The sequence below is a fragment of the Panulirus ornatus genome, chromosome 8 (genome assembly GCF_036320965.1).
Source record: "Panulirus ornatus isolate Po-2019 chromosome 8, ASM3632096v1, whole genome shotgun sequence".
NCBI classification, from domain to species: domain Eukaryota; kingdom Metazoa; phylum Arthropoda; class Malacostraca; order Decapoda; family Palinuridae; genus Panulirus; species Panulirus ornatus.
Window position 1 is genome coordinate 45,192,940 of NC_092231.1, and position 25,452 is coordinate 45,218,391.

Sequence of the window (25,452 nt, forward strand, 5' to 3'; positions counted from 1 at the left end):
ACTCGATCAAACCACCTCACACCACACATTGTCCTCAAACATCTCATTTCCAGCACATCCATCCTCCTGCGCACATCTCTATCCATAGCCCACGCCTCGCAACCATACAACATTGTTGGAACCACTATTCCCTCAAACATACCCATTTTTGCTTTCCGAGATAATGTTCTCGACTTCCACACATTTTTCAAGGCTCCCAAAATTTTCGCCCCCTCCCCCACCCTATGATCCACTTCCGCTTCCATGGTTCCATCCGCTGACAGATCCACTCCCAGATATCTAAAACACTTCACTTCCTCCAGTTTTTCTCCATTCAAACTCACCTCCCAATTGACTTGACCCTCACCCCTACTGTACCTAATAACCTTGCTCTTATTCACATTTACTCTCAACTTTCTTCTTCCACACACTTTACCAAACTCAGTCACCAGCTTCTGCAGTTTCTCACATGAATCAGCCACCAGCGCTGTATATATATATATATATATATATATATATATATATATATATATATATATATATATATATATATATATATGGATATGTTGAGATGTATAGGTATGCATATGTGCTGTGTGTGGACAGGTATGTATATACATGTGTATGAGAGTGGGTTGGGCCATTCTTTCGTCTGTTTCCTTACGCTACCTCGCTAACGCGGGAGACAGCGACAAAGTATAACAATAGAAAAAATCATAAAAAAAGCCATGGTGACACACATAGCCTTGCCTCACACCTACATGTATCCCAAAACTTTCGCTCAGCTCTACATCCAATCTTACACACACATTTGCTCTTCTATAGAAGGCTTTTACACCATCCACCATTTGTCCCCATATACCATTTATCCTCAACACATCCCACAAAGCATTCCACTTAACTCTGTCATACTCTTTCTCCAGATTCATAAAAGCTGCATACAATTTCTTACCTTTTGCTAAATACTTTTCCATGGCCATCTTTACTACAAAAACCTGATCCACACATCCCCTACCTTTCCTAAAACCCCTTGCTCTTCACTTATTCTGCATTCAGTCAATGTCAATATTTTAGCATACACTTAACAGACTTATTCCTCTATAAATGCCATATACATCCTTAGCACGTTTTCCTTTGAATAAAGGAACAGTTATAGTTTTCACTCAATCCTCAGGCACAACCATCTGTTTCCATGCTAAATTACATAAGATGCATCCACTCATTTTTACTTTTTCCTCCACACTTCAGCATTTCAGCCATAAATCTCTCCATTCCAGGCACCTTCCCTACCTTCAGCCTCATTATTGCCCTTTGTACTTACCTTTTTGTTGCAATAGACCCCTGTACTTCTATCCTCTTACCTTCCTCCATACCAGTGTGTGTAACAACTACTGCCTCCCCTTCTCCCACATTCATCAGTTCTTCAAAATACTCTTTCTATCTTCCTATCACTTCCTCCTTTTGATTCAGGAATTCCCCTTCCTTACTTCTCACATCAACATTTCCACTCTTACATCCACCTCTTTCCTTTCTCACCTCCTTCCAGTACAGTTTCTTAACCCAAAACTTTTTAACTTTCTTCCAAAATCTTCATCTACTCTTTCTATGCTCTCTTCTATCAGCTTCTTAACATTCCACTTACACATTTTGTATTTTTCCCTCCTCCTCTGCTGAACTTCCACTAGTACTGATTCTACAAACTTTACAAGTATTTCTCTAAACATTCTAAACACCTCATTCACACATGACTACATCCTTACATTCCCTGCACTTCCATCTAAGCTTTCAGTTACCTTCCTTTCACACTCCTCCCTATATTTTTCCTGATTCATCTTCTCCCTTGCCAACACTTTTACCTCTATATTCTTCCTTGCACCAAACCTCCACTTCTCCCTGATTCTCATACCCACAGGAACTGCAAAATGGTCAATCTCCAAAGATTCCTCTCACAACTCAAGCATCCAGCACAACCTTTCTCAATCTTTCATCCACTGTCACACAGTCAATCAAAGCCTTTTGCTCTTCTCTTCCATCATTCCTCATCCAAGTATATCTGTGGATCATCTTGTGCTGAAAAAAGGTGTTTGCAAGGAATAAACCCCTCTCAGAAAAAATATTCACATGATAACTGCCATTTTCATTTACTCCAGGCATTCCCCATTTACCTAACTCACCAATTATATCGCATCCCACTCTTGCATTCATATCACCCAATACGGCCACGTTTCTTTCGTTCTCAAAACCATATATAGTAATTCAAATTTCTCCAGACAAACACAAAACTTCAAAAACTTCATGATATGTCCTCGTGACTGGTGGATGTGGCTGACTTCATGAAGACTACAGGAGCCCTAGAAAAGGGGGCCCAGGAGTGGCAAGGTTCAAGCAATCTTTCACAATGAAAGAAGTCCAGCTGAATCAGCATTTTCATAGCTTGTTTAGTCTCTCATTAATAATGCATTCCTAATTTCATGGGCTGGATCATATACATACAAGCCTCATGCCATGCCCTGTGTTAAGAGTGAAATGTGGATTTTCATCCTTACGTGGTGCTTTTTACTTTTTTAATATATACAAAGATGATGTGTTAACTCAGATCAAAGGCTCTCATTCATACCACTTCTATTTCATCCAATCTCAAATCATTCCTCAAACACCATATGAAAAATCCCTAGCCTTAGTTAGTTCTCTCTGTATCTATTCATCTCTTCCATGATCTACCTTTCTTTCTTGTATCTCCTTGAATGATGAAATAAGTTCCTGGGGCAGTGGGATAAGCTTTCCTGTATACATTAGTAACTATCTTTGCCAGCTTTTGAGTTTTTATGAGCTCAGGTAAACATAATTTGGCAATCATACTTAAATCAATGTCCAATCCAGAGAAAATTCACACAGCAAGTCTTAATGCAATAGGATATCAAATTCTAACCTCAAAACTCAGGAACCAGATAACATGTCAATTTGTATCATTCTAATCAGTGTTTATTTCTTATTTCAAATATGGATTTCTAGTTTGGCAAGGAATATGAATAATGATAAATATAAAAAAAAAAAAATATAAAAAATGTATATGTACGTGTGTGGACGTGTATGTATATACATGTGTATGTGGGTGGGTTGGGCCATTCTTTCGTCTGTTTCCTTGCGCTACCTCACTAATGCAGGAGACAGTCACAAACTATAATAATAATAATATAAAAAGAAAAAAGTTTCTAAAGATTACCAGTATGGTTAAATTTCAGATATTAATTCATTTTCTTTTTTCATGTCTGTTCACCATTTCACACAAAGTGAGGGAGCATCAGGAATGGATGAACTATACCCTTATTTGCTCACATCCACACTTCAGCTGTCATGTATGATGTACAGAAACACAGAACCTCCTATCCACACCTCAGCCCAACAGACCTTTCTGTGGTTTCTCCTGACTACTTCAAATGCCATAGTTCAGTCCAATAACACCATGTCACTGATGAATACCACATCACTCTAATTCTATCCCATATACTTCACACATCCTCCTATAAATTTATCCCCTGATCACTCAAAGCAATTTTCACTCCATCCTTCTACCTATTCCTTAGTTCCCCCTTCTCCCTGTTCTCCACTACCAACATATTTACACATGGTCAATGATTTATGGTATACCACTACTCAGTGTTTCATGTATACAGCTGCTCATGGGGAGTAGGGGGAAAGTTAAAACTTCAACAAAAACTGCACCGGTAAATAGTGAGTGCAAGCAAGCATTTGCTGGCAAGTGGGGGTACCAGGAAGAAATGCAAAGTATTGAATACATTGAGTAAGAAAAAAAAAATTGAATAAAGTACTATTCATGGCAACTGCAAGCATTCACAATGATGAGTGACTGTTCACTAGCACTTGGCTCCATCAGTGTGTATTATTGTGGGTATACAACATCGAATGTCTACATTGTATATTGTGTTATAACGCCTTACAGGAAAGTCCCTAGTGAGTCATGCTTCTAAGAAGAAGAGAAGCAGGAAGACCATAAGATGGAGAGATAAAGTTAAATATATTGTAGTATTTTAGTGCTAATCAATGTGGTGTTGATACTGCAAGAGCCTCCATCTAATATTAATCAGATCTACAACAATTTCATGTATACAGTATTATGAATATTATCATTTTACTATTGTATGGTACTGAAATACTCATTGTTTAGATACTTACATTAATAATGTACCTGCAGCTTACTCATTTGTTTCATAAGCACATTAGGCTGATAAAGTTTTTCCAGAAACATAGCCCGTCATTGGTGTTTCCAATATGTTATGATTCCAAGGAACATATCCCAATATTGACTGGAGACCAGCTGTACCCTCTTAAGTCAGTTTCCCACCCTCACTTGTCCACTTCATATGATCAAAACATATTAGCACATCCTCTTCAGCCCTCTTTTCCCTCTTATACATAATCTTCTTACTACTATTTCCTCAGTTCAACCCTCTTCAAACCAAGTTTTCTTAAAACATTCCATTTCTAACACATCACCCTCTTCTGTACTTTCTGATCTAAGGCCCATGCCTTAATCCAAGCAACACCACTGAGATTACTAAATCTTTAAACATACCATCTCTGCCCTTAAAGAAGGTGGAATCTCTTTCCACATACTCCTCAATGTGCCCAGGGCCTAAGCCTCCTCACACACCATAGAACTTACTTCAACTTTCATGGTCCCATCTGCTGCTTTATTCACTCCCAGGTTTCTAAAACACTCCACTTCATCCAGATCATCTTTATTCAAACACAAAACTTATATGTTTCTCTACACTGCTAAACCTTAAACACTTACTTTACTCACAAGAACTTTTATCTTTCTCCTTTCAAATGCTCTCCCAAACTCAGAGGCAAGCTTCTGCAGTTTCTCAAATGAAACTGTCACTAGAGTCATGTCATCAGTATTCAGCAAAGCAAATGCCTATCCTCCCAGACTGAACGCCTACCACTCTCTCCAAGGCACTCACATTCACCTTCCTCATCAACCATTCATAAAAAGGTTAAACAGCCAGGGTGACATCACACATACCTGGAAGCACTTACCTTCCTCTCTCCCTACTCACACACACACACACACACACACACACCTTACTCTCAATAAAAATTTCTTGCCGCTTCTAGTAGTGTTCCTCCCATAAAATTGTATTTCATACAGCTGGAGAGTGGATATGAGTGAGTGAGGCCTTTCTTCATCTGGTCCTACTGCTACCTTGCAAACTGAGAAACGGCAAACAAATATGAAAAAAAGAATTTTTTTCTAATCATTAGCAGGCACTGATCATCTTCAAACTTACCCCTTAAAATGAATACCAAGAAGTTTAAGATTACCATTCATGAACATTGATCCTATTTCATAAAGGATGTCAAAACTCTACCTTGTCCTCTGGCTATGTTTGTTGCCCCCAGCAGGTGACCGAGGCCTTGGAGACTTTGCCTTAGGAGACTTTGCCTTAGGAGATTTTGCTTTTGGAGATTTAGGTTTTGGGGACTTTGACCTTGATTTTCTGCGGGAGTGACCTTCCCTGTCTCGAGAGGGACTTGTGCGACTGTCATTGGGATAGGTTGGGTTAGGAATGGGTAAGGGTATCATTTGAACATGTGGTTGCTAAACAGCTAAAATCAAGAAAGCCTACATTCACTTACACTGTACATTAATTACAAAGAAAAAAACAAAGCTTACAAAAAAAATTTGAAAAGTAAGAAAAAAATAGCTTGGTAATGAACAATAATAAAGCAATATAATTCTCAATAAGCTATAGGTAAAACTCAAATACTCTCATGCCTCTGCATTAATGTCCACTTATTAAAAGCTAAAAATAAAGAGTGCTGAATTCTAGTGATTTCTAGGGACTACAACCTTGACTTCCTGCATCTTAAGAATAAATTTCTGCTATTGTCACTGGGACATGTAAGGTCTGGATTAGGTAGGAGTACCATTGGTTTATCAGCATACTAGAAAAACAAAACCTAGCAAAATCTACATACACACTCACAACAAAATCAGGTACAAAAGAAAATACAATAAGCATTCCAAAGTGCACCGGAAAGTTAAAAAGAAAAAGATATACATCTAAAAGAAATAAATACCCCCATTAGTGGCTGCTAACCAAGTGCATATGCATAAACATTTACAAAAGAGGGGAGAGGGAGAAGGGGCGGTCAAAGCTTTGTGGAAGATGAAGTGCAGCAAAGCAGCTGGAGTAAATGAGATTTCAGTTGTGTGGCTGAGATCTCACCAAAAGCATAAGGTATGTGTAAGAGAAGGATAGGAGAGGGTGAGTGGTTCCAGCTGAAGATGGGTCTGTGGCAGAGGTGTGTGACATCACAATGGTTGTTTAGTTTGTTTATGGATGGCATGGTGTGAGACATAAATGCTAGGGTTTTGGAGAAAGAGGTGGGTCTGAAGTTTCTCGGGGGTGAAGGGGCCTCGGAGAAGAGTCAGTTACTGTTTGCTGAAGACATGGCACTGGTTACAGATTCAAATAAGAAACTACACAAGCTGGGTACTGAGTTTGGGAGTGTGTGGAAGGATATACAGTTTTAAAGTAAATGTGAATAAAAGTGTGAAAGGATATACAGTTTTAAAGTAAATGTGAATAAAAGCAAGTTTATTAGCTTTAGCAAGAGGAAATGACATGGAGGGTATTTGGAGTCTGAGTTTGAATAGAAAGAACTTGGAAGATGTGGGGAGTTTCATGTATCTGTGAGTAGAGATGACAGCAAATGGTACTACAGCTGAAATGAACCATAGGGTGGGAGAGGGTATGAAGGACCTGGGCTCACTGAGGACTATGTGGAAAGAGAGGTCACTGTCTTGGACTGCAAAGATGGGCATTTTTGATGGTAATTACACTGACTGGTGTTGTATGGATGTGAATTGTGGGCTCTCAACAACAATGAACAGACAAGGGTGAATGTGCTGAAAAAACAAATGTCTGAAAATATATATTGTGAGGGTTGATAAAATAAGATATGAAAGGGTAAGAGAAAGGTGTGGTAGCAAGAAGAGGATGCATAAAAGAGAAGAGAGTGGGCTGAAATGGTTAAAAAATATGGAGAGAATGAAAACGAAGGTATACATGTTGGCAATAACAGGAATGAGGAAAATGGGGAAAACCAAGGAGACGTTGGAAAGATAGAGTGAAAGAAGCTTTGGGTATTCAAGGCCTGAACATGCAGGAGGATGTGAGGAGTAAGTGAGATATAGTGAACTGGAGCTACGTGGTAAAAAGGGACTGCCATGCTGTCAGTGGGCTGAACCAGGACATATGTGTTAGGGGAAACCATGGAAAGGACCGTGGGCCCTGGTTGTGGACTGGGGAGACTCTGGTTTTGATGAATCAAATCTAAGAACTGCAGAATGGATGTAAGCTAATGAGGAATTTTCTTCCTTCATTCCTGGCACTAACTTGCTAATAATAATATATAAACAAGAGAAAGGCATGGAAGTAAGAGGAGAATGTGTGAAAGAGCAGAAGAGAGTAAGCTGAAATAGTTTAGAAATATGGTGAGGATGACTAAGAGGCTATACATGTCAGAAGTAAAGGGAATGAGGGAAAACCAAGGAGAGGGCAGACCTGAATATGCACCCTGTGACTCACTTCTGCTTCTATAGTTCCATTCACTGCTAAGTCCACTCCCAGATATTCAAAACACTTCACTTCCTCCAATTTTTCCTCCATTCAAACTTACATCCTAATCAACTTGTCCCTTGACCCTACTGAACTTAATAACCTTGCTCTTATTCACATCCACTCTTAACTTTCTCCTTTCACATACTTTTCTAAACTCAGTCACCAACTTTTGCAGTTACAAACTTGAATCTGCCATCAGAGTTGTATCATCAGTGAACAATAACCAACTCACTTCCCAGACCCTCTCATCCCCAACAGACTTGCATACTCGCCCCTCTCTCCAAAACTCTTGCATTTACCTCACTAACCACCCCACCCATAAACAACTAACACAACCATGGGGACATCACCAACCCCTGCTGAAGACCTACATTCATTGGGAACCAATCACTCTCCCCTTTTCCTACTTGTAAACATGCCTTACATCCTTGGTAAAAACTTTCCACTGCTTCTAGCAACCTAACTCCCATACCATATACTCTTAACACCTTCCACAAAGCATATGGAGTGAGGCAGTTTAATTGAGCAAGTAATGAAAGGGTAAGAGAGATGTGTAGAAATAAAAAGAGAGTGGTTGAGAGAGTGGTTGAAATGGTTTGGACATATGGATATAATAAGTGAGGAAAGATTGATACAGAAGATATATGTGTCAGAGGTAGAGGGAACAAAGAGAAGCGGGAGACCAAATTGGAGAAGGAAGGAAGGAGTGAAAAAGATTTTAAGCAATCGGGGCCTGAACATACAGGAGGGTGAAAGGCATGCAAGGAATAGAGTGAATAGGAATGATGTGGTGTACTGGGGTCGACGTGCTGTCAATAGACTGAAAACCAGGGCATGTGGAGCATCTGGGGTAAACCACGATAAGGTCTGTGGGGCCTGGATGTGGATAGGGAACACAGGTTTCGGTGCACTACACATAACAGCTAGAGACCGAGTGTGAACGAATGTGGCCTTTTTGTCTGTTTTCCTGACACTACCTCAATGAAGCAAGGCGTAGTGATGCTGTTTCCTGTGGGGCGGGGTAGCGACAGAATTGGATGAAGGTGAGCCAGTATGAATGCATGGATGTGTGTGCATGTATGTGATGATATGTATATGTATGTATATGTGCATATATGGACATTTATGTATGTATGTATGTATGTGAGTGGATGGGTCATTCATCGTCTGTTTCCTTGAGCCTATTTGTCTTATTCCTAGCGCTACCTCACTGAAGCGGGGAGGTAGCAATGCTGTTTCCTGTGGAGCAGGGTAGCAACAGGGATGGAAGCAGGTGAGCAAGTATGAATGCGTGCATGTGTGTATGTGTATGCATGTATGTGTCGATATAAATATGTATGTATATGTGCATATATGGGCATTCATTTATGTAACTGTGTATGTGATTGGATGGGTCATTCATTGTCTATTTCCTTGCGCTACCTCACTGATGCAGGAAACACTAATTAAGTATAACAGAAAAGAATATTTATATTTCCATTTATTCATCATACTTAATAGCTGTTTGCCATGTCAGCGAGGTAGCGCAAGAAAACAGACGAAGAATGGCCCAAACACTTATACACACACACACACACACACACACACACAGTGTATGGTTCCAACAATGTTATATAGTTGCGAGGCATGGGCTATAGATAAAGTTGTGCGGAGGAGGGTGGATGTGCTGGAAATGATATGTTTGAGGACAATATGTGGTGTGAGGTGGTTTGATCGAGTAAGTAATGAAAGGGTAAGAGAGATGTGTGGTAATAAAAAGAGTGTGGTTGAGAGAGCAGAAGAGGGTGTTTTGAAATGGTTTGGTCACATGGAGAGAATGAGTGAGGAAAGATTGACCATGGGGATATATGCGTCAGAGGTGGAGGGAATGACGAAAAGTGGGAGACCAAATTGGAGGTGGAAAGGTGGAGTGAAAAAGAGTTTGAGTGATTGGGGCCTGAACAGGCAGGAGGGTGAAAGGTGTGCAAGGAATAGGGTGAATTGGAACGATGTGGTATACTGAGGTCGACATGCTGTCAATGGATTGAACCAGGGAATGTGAGGCGTCTGGGGTAAACCATGGAAAGTTTTGTGGAGCCTGGATGTGGAAAGGGAGCTGTGGTTTGGTGCATTATAAATGAGAGCTAGAGACTGAGTGCGAATGAATGTGGCCTTTGTTGTCTTTTCCTAGCGCTACCTCGCGCACATGCGGGGGAGGGGGTTGTCATTTCATGTGTGGCGGGGTGGTCATGGGAATGAATAAGGGAGGACAGTATGAATTATGTACATGCGTATATATGTATGTCTGTGTGTGTGTATATATATATATATATATATATATATATATATATATATATATATATATATATATATATATATGTTGAGATGTATAGGTATGTATAAGTGCTGAGTGTGGACGTGTATGTATATACATGTGTGTGTGGTTGGGTTGGGCCATCCTTTCGTCTGTTTCCTTGCGCTACCTCGCTAACGCGGGAGACAGCGACAAAGTATAATAAATGGGATGTATTTAGGGAAGCAGTGATGGTTTGTGCAAAAGATGCTTGTGGCATGAGAAGCATGGGAGGTGGGCAGATTAGAAAGGGTAGTGAGTGGTGGGATGAAGAAGTAAGATTATTAGTGAAAGAGAAGAGAGAGGCATTTGGATGATTTTTGCAGGGAAATAGTGCAAATGACTGGGAGATGTATTAAAGAAAGAGACAGGAGGTCAAGAGAAAGGTGCAAGAAGCAAAAAAAGAGGGCAAATGAGAGTTGGGGTGAGAGAGTATCATTAAATTTTTGGGAGAATAAAAAGATATTTTGGAAGGAGGTATATAAAGCGCGTAAGACAAGGGAACAAATGGGAACATCGGTGAAGAGGGATAATGGGGAGGTGATAACAAGTAGGGGTGATGTGAGTATTTTGAAGGTTTGTTGAATGTGTTTGATGAAAAGAGTGGCAGATATAGGGTGTTTTGGTCGAGGTGGTGTGCAAAGTGAGAGGGTTAGGGAGAATGATTTGGTAAACAGAGAAGAGGTAGTAAAAGCTTTGCGGAAGATGAAAGCCAGCAAGGCAGCAGGTTTGGATGGTATTGCAGTGGAATTTATTAAAAAAGGTATATGGTGTGGGAGGTAAGTTGTTAGAAGCAGTGAAAAGTTTTTATTGAGGATGTAAGGCATGTGTACGTGTAGGAAGAGAGGAAAGTGATTGGTTCTCAGTGAATGTTGGTTTGTGGTAGGGGTGCGTGATGTCTCCATGGTTGTTTAATTTCTTTATGGATGGTGTTGTTAAGGAGGTGAATGCAAGACTTTTGGAAAGAGGGGCACGTATGCAGTCTGTTGTGGATGAGAGAGCTTGGGAAGTGAGTCAGTTGTTGTTCGCTGATGATACAACGCTGGTGGCTGATTCAGGTGAGAAACTGCAGAAGCCGGTGACTGAGTTTGGTAAAGTATGTGAAAGAAGAAAGTTGAGAGTAAATGTGAATAAGAGCAAGGTTATTAGGTACAGTAGGGTTGAGGGACAAGTCAATTGGGAGGTAAGTTTGAATGGAGAAAAACTGGAGGAAGTGAAGTGTGTGGAGGAAGTGAAGTGCTTTAGATACCTGGGAGTGGATTTGGCAGTGGATGGAACCATGGAAGCGCAAGTGAATCATCGGGTGGGGGAGGGGGCAAAAGTTCTGGGAGCATTGAAGAGTGTGTGTAAGTTGAGAACGTTATCTTGCAAATCAAAAATGGGTATGTTTGAAGGAACAGTGGTTCCAACAATGATATATGGTTGTGAGGAGTGGGCTATAGACAGAGTTGTGCGGAAGAGGGTGGATGTGCTGGAAATGAGATGTTTGAGGACAATATGTGGGGTGAGGTTGTTTGATCGAGTAAGTAATGAAACAGTAAGAGAGATGTGTGGTAATAAAAAGAGTGTGGTTGAGAGAGCAGAAGAGGGTGTTTTGAAATCTTTTGGTCACATGGAGAGAATGAGTGAGGAAAGATTGACAAAGAGGATATATGTGTCAGAGGTGGAGGGAACAAAAAGTGGGAGACCAAATTGGAGGTGGAAAGATGGAGTAAAAAAGATTTTGAGTGGTCCGGGCCAGAACATACAGGAGGGTGAAAGGCGTGCAAGGAATAGAGCGAATTGGAATGATGTGGTATAACGGGGTCAATGTGCTGTCAATGGATTGAACCAAGGCATGCAAAGCGTCTGGGGTAAGCCATGGAAAGTTCTGTGAGGCCTGGGTGTGGAAAGGGAGCTGTGGTTTCAGTGCATTATAAATGACAGCTAGAGACTGAGTGTGAACAAATGTGGCCTTTGTTGTCTTTTCCTAGCGCTACCTCGCGCACATGTGGGGGGAGGGGGTCTTATTTCATGTGTGGCAGGGTGGCAACGGGAATGAATAAGGGCAGACAGTATGAATTATGTACATGTGTATATATGTATATGTCTGGGTATGTATATATATGTATACGTTGAGATGTATAGGTATGTATATGTGCGTGTCTGGACGTGTATGTATATACATGTGTATGTATATACATGTGTATAAATGCCCATATACATACATATACATTTCAACGTAAACATACATATACATATATACACATGTATTTCATGCATGGTGTTTTTGACAAGAAAATAGTTAAGTTGGAGAAAAATGTAGCTTAGACATTGAAGCTTATTGATACAGTGGTGAAATTGATGAGAACTGCTATTGACGTTTGTGTGAGTAAATTGTACATTTCCTTTTCCATAGCCAGAGGTTGAACCATTATGTGACATTCATTTTTTTTTCATTCATTTCAAGCTAAAAGTTTGTTTTCTAAATTGTTTCTTACATTTTTCATATGTATATATATGTATGTGTGTGTGTGTGTGTGTATGTGCGTGTGTGTGTGTATGTGTGTGTGTGTGTATATGTATATATATATGTATATTATCCCTGGGGATAGGGGTGAAAGAATACTTCCCACGTATTCCTCGCGTGTCGTAGAAAGCGACTAGAGGGGACGGGAGCGGGGGGCCGGAAATCCTCCCCTCCTTGTATTAACTTTCTAAAATGGGAAACAGAAGAAGGAGTCACGCGGGGAGTGATCATCCTCCTCGAAGGCTCAGAGTGGGGTGCCTAAATGTGTGTGGATGTAACCAAGATGTGAAAAAAGGAGAGATAGGTAATATGTTTGAGGAAAGGAACCTGGATGTTTTGGCTCTGAGTGAAACGAAGCTCAAGGGTAAAGGGGAAGAGTGGTTTGGAAATGTCTGGGGAGTGAAGTCAGGGGTTAGTGAGAGGACAAGAGCAAGGGAAGGAGTAGCAATACTCCTGAAACAGGAGTTGTGGGAGTATGTGATAGAATGTAAGAAAGTAAATTCTCGATTAATATGGGTAAAATTGAAAGTTGATGGAGAGAGGTGGGTGATTATTGGTGCATATGCACCTGGGCATGAGAAGAAAGATCATGAGAGGCAAGTGTTTTGGGAGCAGCTGAATGAGTGTGTTAGCGGTTTTGATGCACGAGACCGGGTTATAGTGATGGGTGATTTGAATGCAAAGGTGAGTAATGTGGCAGTTGAGGGAATAATTGGTATGCATGGGGTGTTCAGTGTTGTAAATGGAAATGGTGAAGAGCTTGTAGATTTATGTGCTGAAAAAGGACTGATGATTGGGAATACCTGGTTTAAAAAGCGAGATATACATAAGTATACTTATGTAAGTAGGAGAGATGGCCAGAGAGCGTTATTGGATTACGTGTTAATTGACAGGCGTGCGAAAGAGAGACTTTTGGATGTTAATGTGCTGAGAGGTGCAACTGGAGGGATGTCTGATCATTATCTTGTGGAGGCTAAGGTGAAGATTAGTATGGGTTTTCAGAAAAGAGGAGTGAATGTTGGGGTGAAGAAGGTGGTGAGAGTAAGTGAGCTTGGGAAGGAGACCTGTGTGGGGAAGTACCAGGAGAGACTGTGTACAGAATGGAAAAAGGTGAGAACAATGGAAGTAAGGGGAGTGGGGGAGGAATGGGATGTATTTAGGGAATCAGTGATGGATTGCGCAAAAGATGCTTGTGGCATGAGAAGAGTGGGAGGTGGGCTGTTTAGAAAGGGTAGTGAGTGGTGGGATGAAGAAGTAAGAGTATTAGTGAAAGAGAAGAGAGAGGCATTTGGACGATTTTTGCAGGGAAAAAATGCAATTGAGTGGGAGAAGTATAAAAGAAAGAGACAGGAGGTCAAGAGAAAGGTGCAAGAGGTGAAAAAAAGGGCAAATGAGAGTTGGGGTGAGAGACTATCAGTAAATTTTAGGGAGAATAAAAAGATGTTCTGGAAGGAGGTAAATAGGGTGCGTAAGACAAGGGAGCAAATGGGAACTTCAGTGAAGGGCGTAAATGGGGAGGTGATAACAAGTAGTGGTGATGTGAGAAGGAGATGGAATGAGTATTTTGAAGGTTTGTTGAATGTGTCTGATGACAGAGTGGCAGATATAGGGTGTTTTGGTCGAGGTGGTGTGCAAAGTGAGAGGGTTAGGGAAAATGATTTGGTAAACAGAGAAGAGGTAGTAAAAGCTTTGCGGAAGATGAAATCCGGCAAGGCAGCAGGTTTGGATGGTATTGCAGTGGAATTTATTAAAAAAGGGGGTGACTGTATTGTTGACTGGTTGGTAAGGTTATTTAATGTATGTATGACTCATGGTGAGGTGCCTGAGGATTGGCGGAATGCGTGCATAGTGCCATTGTACAAAGGCAAAGGGGATAAGAGTGAGTGCTCAAATTACAGAGGTATAAGTTTGTTGAGTATTCCTGGTAAATTATATGGGAGGGTATTGATTGAGAGGGTGAAGGCATGTACAGAGCATCAGATTGGGGAAGAGCAGTGCGGTTTCAGAAGTGGTAGAGGATGTGTGGATCAGGTGTTTGCTTTGAAGAATGTATGTGAGAAATACTTAGAAAAGCAAATGGATTTGTATGTAGCATTTATGGATCTGGAGAAGGCATATGATAGAGTTGATAGAGATGCTCTGTGGAAGGTATTAAGAATATATGGTGTGGGAGGCAAGTTGTTAGAAGCAGTGAAAAGTTTTTATCGAGGATGTAAGGCATGTGTACGTGTAGGAAGAGAGGAAAGTGATTGGTTCTCAGTGAATGTAGGTTTGCGGCAGGGGTGTGTGATGTCTCCATGGTTGTTTAATTTGTTTATGGATGGAGTTGTTAGGGAGGTAAATGCAAGAGTCCTGGAAAGAGGGGCAAGTATGAAGTCTGTTGGGGATGAGAGAGCTTGGGAAGTGAGTCAGTTGTTGTTCGCTGATGATACAGCGCTGGTGGCTGATTCATGTGAGAAACTGCAGAAGCTGGTGACTGAGTTTGGTAAAGTGTGTGGAAGAAGAAAGTTAAGAGTAAATGTGAATAAGAGCAAGGTTATTAGGTACAGTAGGGTTGAGGGTCAAGTCAATTGGGAGGTGAGTTTGAATGGAGAAAAACTGGAGGAAGTGAAGTGTTTTAGATATCTGGGAGTGGATCTGTCAGCGGATGGAACCATGGAAGCGGAAGTGGATCATAGGGTGGGGGAGGGGGCGAAAATTTTGGGAGCCTTGAAAAATGTGTGGAAGTCGAGAACAGTATCTCGGAAAGCAAAAATGGGTATGTTTGAAGGAATAGTGGTTCCAACAATGTTGTATGGTTGCGAGGCGTGGGCTATGGATAGAGTTGTGCGCAGGAGGATGGATGTGCTGGAAATGAGATGTTTGAGGACAATGTGTGGTGTGAGGTGGTTTGATCGAGTAAGTAACGTAAGGGTAAGAGAGATGTGTGGAAATAAAAAGAGCGTGGTTGAGAGAGCAGAAGAGGGTGTTTTGAAATGGTTTGGTCACATGGAGAGAATGAGTGAGGAAAGATTGACCAAGAGGATATATGTGTCGGAGGTGGAGGGAACGAGGAGAAGAGGGAGACCAAATTGGAGGTGGAAAGATGGAGTGAAAAAGATTTTGTGTGATCGGGGCCTGAACATGCAGGAGGGTGTAAGGAGGGCAAGGAATAGAGTGAATTGGAGCGATGTGGTATACAGGGGTTGACGTGCTGTCAGTGGAGTGAATCAAGGCATGTGAAGCGTCTGGGGTAAACCATGGAAAGCTGTGTAGGTATGTATATTTGCGTGTGTGGACGTGTGTATGTACATGTGTATGGGGGGGGGTTGGGCCATTTCTTTCGTCTGTTTCCTTGCGCTACCTCGCAAACGCGGGAGACAGCGACAAAGTATAAAAAAAAAAAAAAAAAAAAAAACATGTATATCTTCATACTTACATCCATTCCCATCGCCACCCTGCTACAGAGGAAATAACAACCCCCAAGTGAATAGCGCCAGGAAAAATACAAAAATGCCAAATTCGTTCATACTCAGTCTCTAGCTGTTATGTGTAATGCATTGAAACCACAGTTCCCTATCCACATCCAGGCCCCACAAACCTTTCCATTGTTTACCCCAGATGCTTCTCATGGCCTGGTTCAGTCCAATGCCAGTACGTTGATCCCCGGTATTCCACATTGTTCCAATTCACTCTATTCCATGCATGCCTTACACCCTCCAGCATGTTCGGGCCCTGATCACTCAAAATCTTTTCCATTTCATGGTTCACCTCCAATTTGGTCTCCGCTTCTTCTTTCCTCCACCCCTGACACATATATCATCTTTGCCAACCTTTCCTCACTCATTCTCTCCATATGTACAAACCATTTCATCATTCCCTCTTCTGCTCTCTCAGCCACACTCTATTAATTACCACACATTTCTCTTACTCTTTCATTACATACTTGGTCAAACCACCTCACATTACATAGTCCTAAAACATTTCATTTCCAACACATCCACCCTCCTCTGCACAACCCTATCCATAGCCCATGCCTTGCAACCATATAATATCATATGAACTACTAATCCTTCACACATACCGATTGTTAGAACTACTAATCTTTCAAATACACTGATTTTTGCTCTCTGAGATAACGTTCTCTTTTTTCCACACATTCTTCATTGCTCCCAGACCCTTTGGCCCCTCCCCATCCTATGACTCATTCATGCTTCCATGGTTCCAATTGCTGCCAAGTCCACTCTCAAATTTCTAAAGCACTTTACTGCCTCCAATTTTTCTCCATTCAAACTTACATCCCAATTAGCTTTTCCCTTAACCCTACAGAACCTAATAACCTTGCTTATGACTGGGAGATACTGTGTCTGGCTGCATGGTAAAGTCTCAAGTCAGATGACATAATATTTCAGCACCTTGTGGTACTGAAAGTGGAGGAATGCAACTTTTGTTTGTGGTCCTTGTATTTAGTGATACTTTTGCTATTTATGTTCTAGATGACATTTTTCCTCTACCAGTAATTACTTAATCATGGGTCCAAAAAATATGTCCCAGAAAGAAAAGGCCAGTATCATTGTTTTGAAGCAAGAAAATGCATCTGCAAGTGACATTTCAAGATGCACTGTCAGGGATAAATTCACCATATGGACACTTTTTCTTCCAAGAGTGTCTGCAAAAAACACTGTTTGCTCCCTACGCATTTTCAAAGGCAATACATGGCTAAGGTTTATCATGGGTACAAGAATATGATGCTCTCAGGGGAAAATCACATCACATCTGGTCAATGTGACTAGTGTTTCCAAAGGAAAGAGCACAGTAAGCTGCCTCTGTGGGCCTATGGGTATCTTGAGGGAAGGATGTTCTTTCTTTAGTCTTCCAGGATGCCATTTCATTTTGATTATTTCACTTAGGGGAAATGTATTTCTTCCTACAGTGCTTCAAGGTGGCTGGCTCTTACTTTACTGAGGAGAAAGCCTAAATCATTGCCTGGAAGCAAAAAAAGAAAAAATGTGGATACATGTAGGATTTCTAGGTGCATTAAGTGCTCAGAACAATCAGTGCCGCACTTCATTTGGGAGATCAAGGCCACATGGACCCAAAACATGACCTAAAATACTTCAAGAACTTTGTCAATACCTTGCCCAGATGTCTGCAGATGGTAAAGGCCAAAGGTGAGATGACAAAGAACTAAAATGTTAGTATGACATTGCCTTTGAAAATGAATGGGGGTAGCAAACAAGGTTTTTTGCAGAAACTGTATGATCCCTCCTAGAGAAGTTGGGTCTGGTCAACCTAGGAAGGCCTGCATACCAGGTGACTCAAAACTTCAGAGGGATGGATTTCAGAATGACTCCAAACATCTCCCTAAAGTCCACCATCTTTAACCCCCAACATGGACAAAGAAGCACCTACCAGTTTTGTAACAACAATTTGTTAGTGCAAATTATCAAAGCATATTTACCAGCTTATCCCTGGGGATAGGAGAGAAAGAATACTTCCCACGCATTCCTCACGTGTCTTAGAAGGCGACTAAAGGGGATGGGAGCGGGGGGCTAGAAACCCTCCCCTCCTTGTATTTCAACTTTCTAAAAGGGGAAACAGAAGAAGGAGTCAAGCGGGGAGTGCTCATCCTCCTCGAAGGCTCAGACTGGGGTGTCTAAATGTGTGTGGATGTAACCAAGATGAGAAAAAAGGAGAGATAGGTAGTATGTTTGAGGAAAGGAACCTGGATGTTTTGGCTCTGAGTGAAACAAAGCTCAAGGGTAAAGGGGAAGAGTGGTTTGGGAATGTCTTGGGAGTAAAGTCAGGGGTTAGTGAGAGGACAAGAGCAAGGGAAGGAGTAGCACTACTCCTGAATCAGGAGTGATGTAAGTATGTGATAGAGTGTAAGAAAGTAAACTCTAGATTGATATGGGTAAAACTGAAAGTTGATGGAGAGAGATGGGTGATTATTGGTGCATATGCACCTGCGCATGAGAAGAAAGATCACGAGAGGCAAGTGTTTTGGGAGCAGCTGAATAAGTGTATTAGTGGTTTTGATGCACGAGACTGGGTTATAGTGATGGGTGATATGAATGCAAAAGTGAGTAATGTGGCAGGTGAGGGAATAATTGGTAAACATGGGGTGTTCAGTGTTGTAAATGGAAATGAAGAGCTTGTAGATTTCTGGGCTGAAAAAGGACTGGTGATTGGGAATACCTGGTTTAAAAAGAGAGATATACATAAGTATACGTATGTAAGTAGGAGAGATGGCCAGAGAGCGTTATTGGACTACATGTTAATTGATAGGCGTGCGAAAGAGAGACTTTTGGATGTTAATGTGCTGAGAGGTGCAACTGGAGGGATATCTGATCATTATCTTGTGGAGGCGAAGGTGAAGATTTGTAGAGGTTTTCAGAAAAGAAGACAGAATGTTGGGGTGAAGACAGTGGTGAAAGTGAGCGAGCTTGGGAAGGAGACTTGTGTGAGGAAGTCCCAGGAGAGACTGAGTACAGAATGGAAAAAGGTGAGAACAAAGGAGGTAAGAGGAGTGGGGTAGGAATGGGATGTATTTAGGGAAGCAGTGATGGCTTGCGCAAAAGATGCTTGTGGCATGAGAAGCGTGGGAGGTGGGCAGATTAGAAAGGGTAGTGAGTGGTGGGATGAAGAAGTAAGATTATTAGTGAAAGAGAAGAGAGAGGCATTTGGATGATTTTTACTGGGAAAAAATGCAAATGAGTGGGAGATGTATAAAAGAAAGAGGCAGAAGGTCAAGAGAAAGGTGCAAGAGGTGAAAAAGAGGGCAAATGAGAGTTGGGGTGAGAGAGCATCATCAGATTTTAGGGAGAATAAAAAGATGTTTTGGAAGGAGGTAAATAAAGTGCATAAGACAAGGGAACAAATGGGAACTTCAGTGAAGGAGGCTAATGGGGAGGTGATAACAAGTAGTGGTGATGTCAGAAGGAGATGGAGTGAGTATTTTGAAGGTTTGTTCAATGTGTTTGATGATAAGAGTGGCAGATATAGGGTGTTTTGGTCGAGGTGATGTGCAAAGTGAGAGGGTTAGGGAAAATGATTTGGTAAACAGGGAAGAGGTAGTAAAAGCTTTGTGGAAGATGAAAGCTGGCAAGGCAGCGGGCTTGGATGGTATTGCAGTGGAATTTATTAAAAAAAGAGGGTGACTGTATTGTTGACTGGTTGGTAAGGTTATTTAATGTATGTATGATTCATGGTGAGGTGCCTGAGGATTGGCAGAATGCTTGCATAGAGCCATTGTACAAAGGCAAAGGGGACAAAGGTGAGTGCTCAAATTAGAGGTACAAGTTTGTTGAGTATTCCTGGGAAATTATATGGGAGGGTATTGATTGTGAGGGTGAAGGCATGTACAGAGCATCAGATTGGGGAAGAGCAGTGTGGTTTCAGAAGTGGTAGAGGATGTGTGGATCAGGTGTTTGCTTTGAAGAATGTAAGTGAGAAATACTTAGAAAAGCAAATGGATTTGTATGTATCATTTATGGATCTGGAGAAGGCATATGATAAAGTTGATAGACATGCTCTGTGGAAGTTATTAAGAATATATGGTGTGGGAGGCAAGTTGTTAGAAGCAGTGAAAAGTTTTTATCGAGGATGTAAGGCATGTGTATGTGTAGGAAGAGAGGAAAGTGATTGGTTCTCAGTGAATGTAGGTTTGCAGCAGGGGTGTATGATGTCTCCATGGTTGTTTAATTTGTTTATGGATGGGGTTGTTAGGGAGCTGAATGCAAGAGTTTTGGAAAGAGGAGCAAGTATGCAGTCTATTGTGGATGAGAGAGCTTGGGAAGTGAGTCAGTCGTTGTTTGCAATTGATACAGCGCTGGTGGCTGATTCATATGAGAAACTGCAGAAGCTGGTGACTGAGTTTGGTAAAGTGTGTGAAAGAAGAAAGTTGAGAGTAAATGTGAATAAGAGCAAGGTTATTAGGTACAGTAGGGCTGAGGGTCAAAGTCAATTGGGAGGTAAGTTTGAACGGAGAAAAACTGGAGGAGGTGAAGTGTTTTAGATATCTGGGAGTGGATTTGGCAGTGGATGGAACCATGGAAGCGGAAGTGAATCATAGGGTGGGGGAGGGGGCGAAAATTCTGGAAGCCTTGAAGAATGTGTGGAAGTCGAGAACATTATCTCGGAAAGCAAAAATGGGTATGTTTGAAGGAATAGTGGTTCCAACAATGTTGTATGGTTGCGAGGCGTGGGCTATGGATAGAGTTGTGTGCATGAGGGTGGATGTGCTGGAAATGAGATGTTTGAGGACAATATGTGGTGTGAGGTGGTTTGATTGAGTAAGTAATAATAGGGTAAGAGAGATATGTGGTAATAAAAATAGTGTGGTTGAGAGAGCAGAAGAGGGTGTTTTGAAATGGTTTGGTCACATGGAGAGAATGAGTGAGGAAAGATTGACCAAGAGGATATATGTGTCAGAGGTGGAGGGAACGAGGAGAAGTGGGAGACCAAATTGGAGGTGGAAAGATGGAGTGAAAAAGATTTTGAGTGATCGGGGCCTGAACATGTAGGAGGGTGAAAGGCGTGCAAGAAATAGAGTGAATTGGAACAATGCGGTATACCGAGGTCGACGTGCTGTCAATGGATTGAACCAGGGCATGTGAAGCGCCTGGGGTAAACCATGGAAAGTTCTGTGGGGCCTGGATGTGGAAAGGGAGCTGTGGTTTCGATGCATTATTACATGACAGCTAGAGACTGAATGTGAACGAATGGGGCCTTTGTTATCTTTTCCTAGCGCTACCTCGCACACATGAAGGAGGAGGGGGATGTTATTTCATGTGTGGCTAGGTGGCGATGGGAATAAATAAAGGCAGACAGTATAAATTATGTACATGTGTATATATGTATATGTCTGTGTGTGTATATATATGTATACGTTGAGATGTATAGGTATGTATATTTGCATGTGTGGACGTGTATGTATATACATGTGTATGTGGGTGGGTTGGGCCATTCTTTTGTCTGTTTCCTTGCGCTACCTCGCTAACGCGGGAGACAGTGACAAAGCAAAATAAATTTTTTTTTTTTTTTTTTTTTTTTTTTATACCCTCTTTATACTAGCAAAATAAATAAATACATATAATTACCAGCTTTGTCTACAGTCACTAAACAAAGCACCAAATATTGAGAAAACACGAGTAAAATATGAATTAAACCACAAATTTATGGAAAGGGGTGGAGGAAAGCAAGTGCAGGTGTGTCAGTAGGAGTGGATGGGGAGACAGGGGAAGGGAGAAGGAATACATTATCTTAGTCATAAGGAAGATGGCTGGGGGCTCTGAGATATGTAACTGCTGGTTATGTCTGTCAGCAGAACATGGAATATAAGGAAGCTCTTTTGACACTATCACACTTCAAAAAACATAATCACTCATAAAGACAAACTATTATTGGTCAGTAATCAATGCATAATGTGCCTACAGTGCTTACTGCCAAATCCTACAAGGAACACATGCTTTGTGTAATTACCTATTTGCACTATTTGGGGACTCCATGTCTTCAACATTTTCCTACCTATCTGCACTATTTGGGGACTTGCATCTCTTTAACATTTTCCATCATAAAACGTCTTAAATTTCTGTACACTGTTTGTATTAATCATGTTTTCAGTCATTTCATTCCAGTCATCCACAACTAATATTACAGAGTACTTTCTCATCTTTAACATGTTTCAATCTTAATTTCATGGTATGTTCTCTGGTTGTTCCATCCCTACAGCTCTCAAAGAACTGTTCTCTCTCTCTACATTACTAATCTGTTTCAAAAACTTAAAGGTCGTGATCAAGTCACTTCTCATTCTTCTATCTTCCAAGGAGGGCAAACTTAAAGCATAGAGCCTTTCCCTGTGACTCATTTTTGGTGCTATCTTTGCTGCTCTCCTCTGGACCTTCTCTATTAGCTCTTTGTGCATCTTTTGCTATGGTGACCACAAATAAGAAGCATACAGAAAGGCCTCTTTTAATGGAAACTTGTTTAACAGATGAAACTCTTTTAATGGAAACTTGGTTAACAGATTTTCATTTAAGGACAGGAAAAATATTCATTTAGTAAATAAATTATACACAGTAGTCATTAAAAACAAAAATTAAAAGGAAAAATCCATCATACACAGAAGAAAAAAAACCAATGAATATGTCCACTGCCATCTTTCTTTACGTTCTCTTAGTTGTGTATAGCTTGCCATAATTTGCACCAATTTCACTCTCTCTTTTCAGCTATTTCTTACATGTTAAGAATATTTAAACCCACCATGTCAGAAAAGACAGCATGCAAGTATGGGCAAGGTAAAGTATACAAGGAGTCCGGAAAGTAATCAATACAGACTTAAAATGGTGCAAGTGATATGCAGGGCTGAGGCAGGCAAGTGCCAGGCTCATGTAGGTCAGTTCCTTGGAGTAGCTTCTACAATTATAACAATACTTTATAACAGTGGGAAACAGCAAGTTCACTACATCCCAAGATGCAAAATTTTTTTCCACACATGGAATAAGCCACTGGAGATGATGGAGAGCTTGCCAGATGTAAGTGTGCAGATGAAACATGTAGCAGTGGTCAACAATACTGCAAACCCCAACAAAACTGTGAATGTTGACTAATCTTAGTTTCATACAACATTCATATTAACAATGTCTTTGTTTTACCTAAAAAACACCAAAACAACATCTGCAGAGCCATTACTGTCACTGAATGAAGTCATTCTATAACATTTACTAGTGTAAGAATTGACACTGTTAGGAATGCATATCCATTGGGACCATATTAAAATGACACCTCTTAAAGGATTTTTTGCTCAAAAGACATTCCTCAAGAATGCATCTCATCATTATATAAGGTATCTTTATATTCTAGTTTTGGCCTTCTTTATGAAGTTTACAAACTGAATAATTCCTTATCCATGAACTTAAATGCTATTCCAATACTTGCAAGCAGGCATTTGGTTTTCTCAACTATCCTCTTAAGGTGAGATTCTGGCAAAAGGTTACATATAATCCTGACTCTCAAGCCTTGCTCACCCAAAGATTTCTGTAGCTTGTTTACTCTTATATGATAACCACATCAAGCACCTCTTTCACTATGACCCATCCTCATTATCTTATATTTACTCTGGCTCAATTTCATCAACCATATATCAGACCAGGTTGGGAGTTTGTCTAGAGCCCTTGTAATATGATGCAATCCTCCTTGATTTTAACTTCCCTCACGACCTTTGCATTAACTGTAATCATATTAAGGTTTTTGTCCATATCTTCAGGCAAGAGATTAAGATAGATAAAGAAGAGTAATGGTCCCACAACAGAGCCCAAAGGCACTCCACTAATGACCTCTACCCATTTTGAAAAGACTTCTCTCAAATGCGTCGTTTTTCCCTTATACTTAGAATACCTTCTATCCACCATAAGAGTTTCCTCCTTCCCCTTATTTCTGCCCAGTGATCCAGCTTTCTCATTAACTTCCATGCAGTTATGTTAGGTCCTGTCTGGCAACCCAGATACAAACAATCTACCCAGCCTTCCCTCTGGTCTATGGCAGAGCTCAATCTTGTAGAAGTCTAAGAGGTTTCTTAAATGTACACACGACCTCTTCCTACATACCTTACTGTTTCCAATTTAAGTAATTTTTCCTCTCAAGAAAGTTATCCATTTGCATTCAAATTATCTTTTTCAAAACCTTACAGGCAACAATCGCCAGTGAGACCGGTCTGTGGTTTATTGCTTGTTCATGGTCTCCTTTTTACAAACAAATATGGCAACTGCCCTTTCCCATTCCTTTGGCACTTTGCCTTTATCTTGTGACATCTTGAACTATATTTCAAGAGGCTTTTTTAGTGTACAAGCACACATCTGCCATATGCTGATATTTCATCAGGACCATTTCATCTCTTTTACTTTTCTGATAATGACTCTTTTAGATATCTCATTTTTTCCCATAAAACTTTTTGCCCATTCCATCTCAATGATGTTGGGGTTATAGTCTTCCACTGAGAAACACTTCTGAACTTTTTATTCAATTCCTCACATATCCTTACATCATCAACTACAATCCTTCCCTTTAATACCCTTAATGTAGACAATGTGTGTGTGTGTGTGTGTGTGTGTGTGTAACTATATATTTCTGTTGTGCAGAAGGAATTTTACATTTGCAGTGTCCTGTCTCTAACTTTCATTGCTATCATACAATTTTTAAAAATACTGTATGCAGTCCACATTTACCATATCCTCTTCCAGTTTATGACACTTATCCAGCACTATAAAATTCCTTAAGTTTCTTGTTTAATTTCAGATTATGTCCTTTGGCTGTCCATCCCTACATCTTGCAAAGAAATGTTCAATGTCTGCATCATCAATCTAGTTAAAAAAAAAAATCTTAAGGTTGTAATCAGGTCATCCCTCAATCTTCTCACTTCCATAGTGGACAAAGTTAGACTCTGAACCTTTACCTATAACTTATCTCTCTTAAGTCTGATAAATCTGTTGCACTGCTCTGTATCTTCTTTTGGTACAGGGACCAAACTTGAGAATCTTACTCAAATGTCAGCTTTTTGTAGAATAAGAACTTGCTATTCTAAAATTTGCCAGCAGACACTTTGACTCCTTCATGATTCTCCTAAAATGGGTCTCCAGTGACAGGTTAGGGATGATGTTTACTCCTATGTCCCTCTTAAGGCATATAATCTTGATACTTATTTCCTGCTAAATAATATCAAGTGCTGAGGCCTTCTTTTGATGTGTCTCATTCTCATTACTTTGCATTTACTCAGGCTGAACTTCATCAACCGTATATTAGACCAATTTCTGAGCTTGCCTAGGTTCCCCTGCATGGTGATGCAATCCTCCTCACTTTTTACCTCCCTCATGAATTTAGCATCATTTACTTACATATTTAGGTATCTGGCAAGTCATTTCATACATCAAGAACAGTAATCATCCTGAACAGAACCCTGTGGGATGCCACTAGTGATCTCAATCCATTTTGAGATTCCCTTG

General features: G+C 40.7%; 1 protein-coding gene across 5 annotated transcripts in view; it reads right to left on the bottom strand.

Moving 5' to 3' along the window:
• LOC139749930 (uncharacterized) overlaps nt 1-25,452 on the bottom strand; it is a 100,144-nt gene that overhangs the window by 33,532 nt on the left and 41,160 nt on the right. For 3 of the 5 annotated variants that reach the window (XM_071664349.1, XM_071664348.1, XM_071664352.1), the window contains one exon: nt 5,376-5,546. The exons of the other annotated variants lie outside the window; for them this stretch is intronic. In XM_071664349.1, the coding sequence (XP_071520450.1) occupies nt 5,376-5,546 (171 nt within the window). The remainder of the gene's footprint in view (nt 1-5,375; nt 5,547-25,452) is intronic. 5 annotated transcript variants of the gene reach the window in all.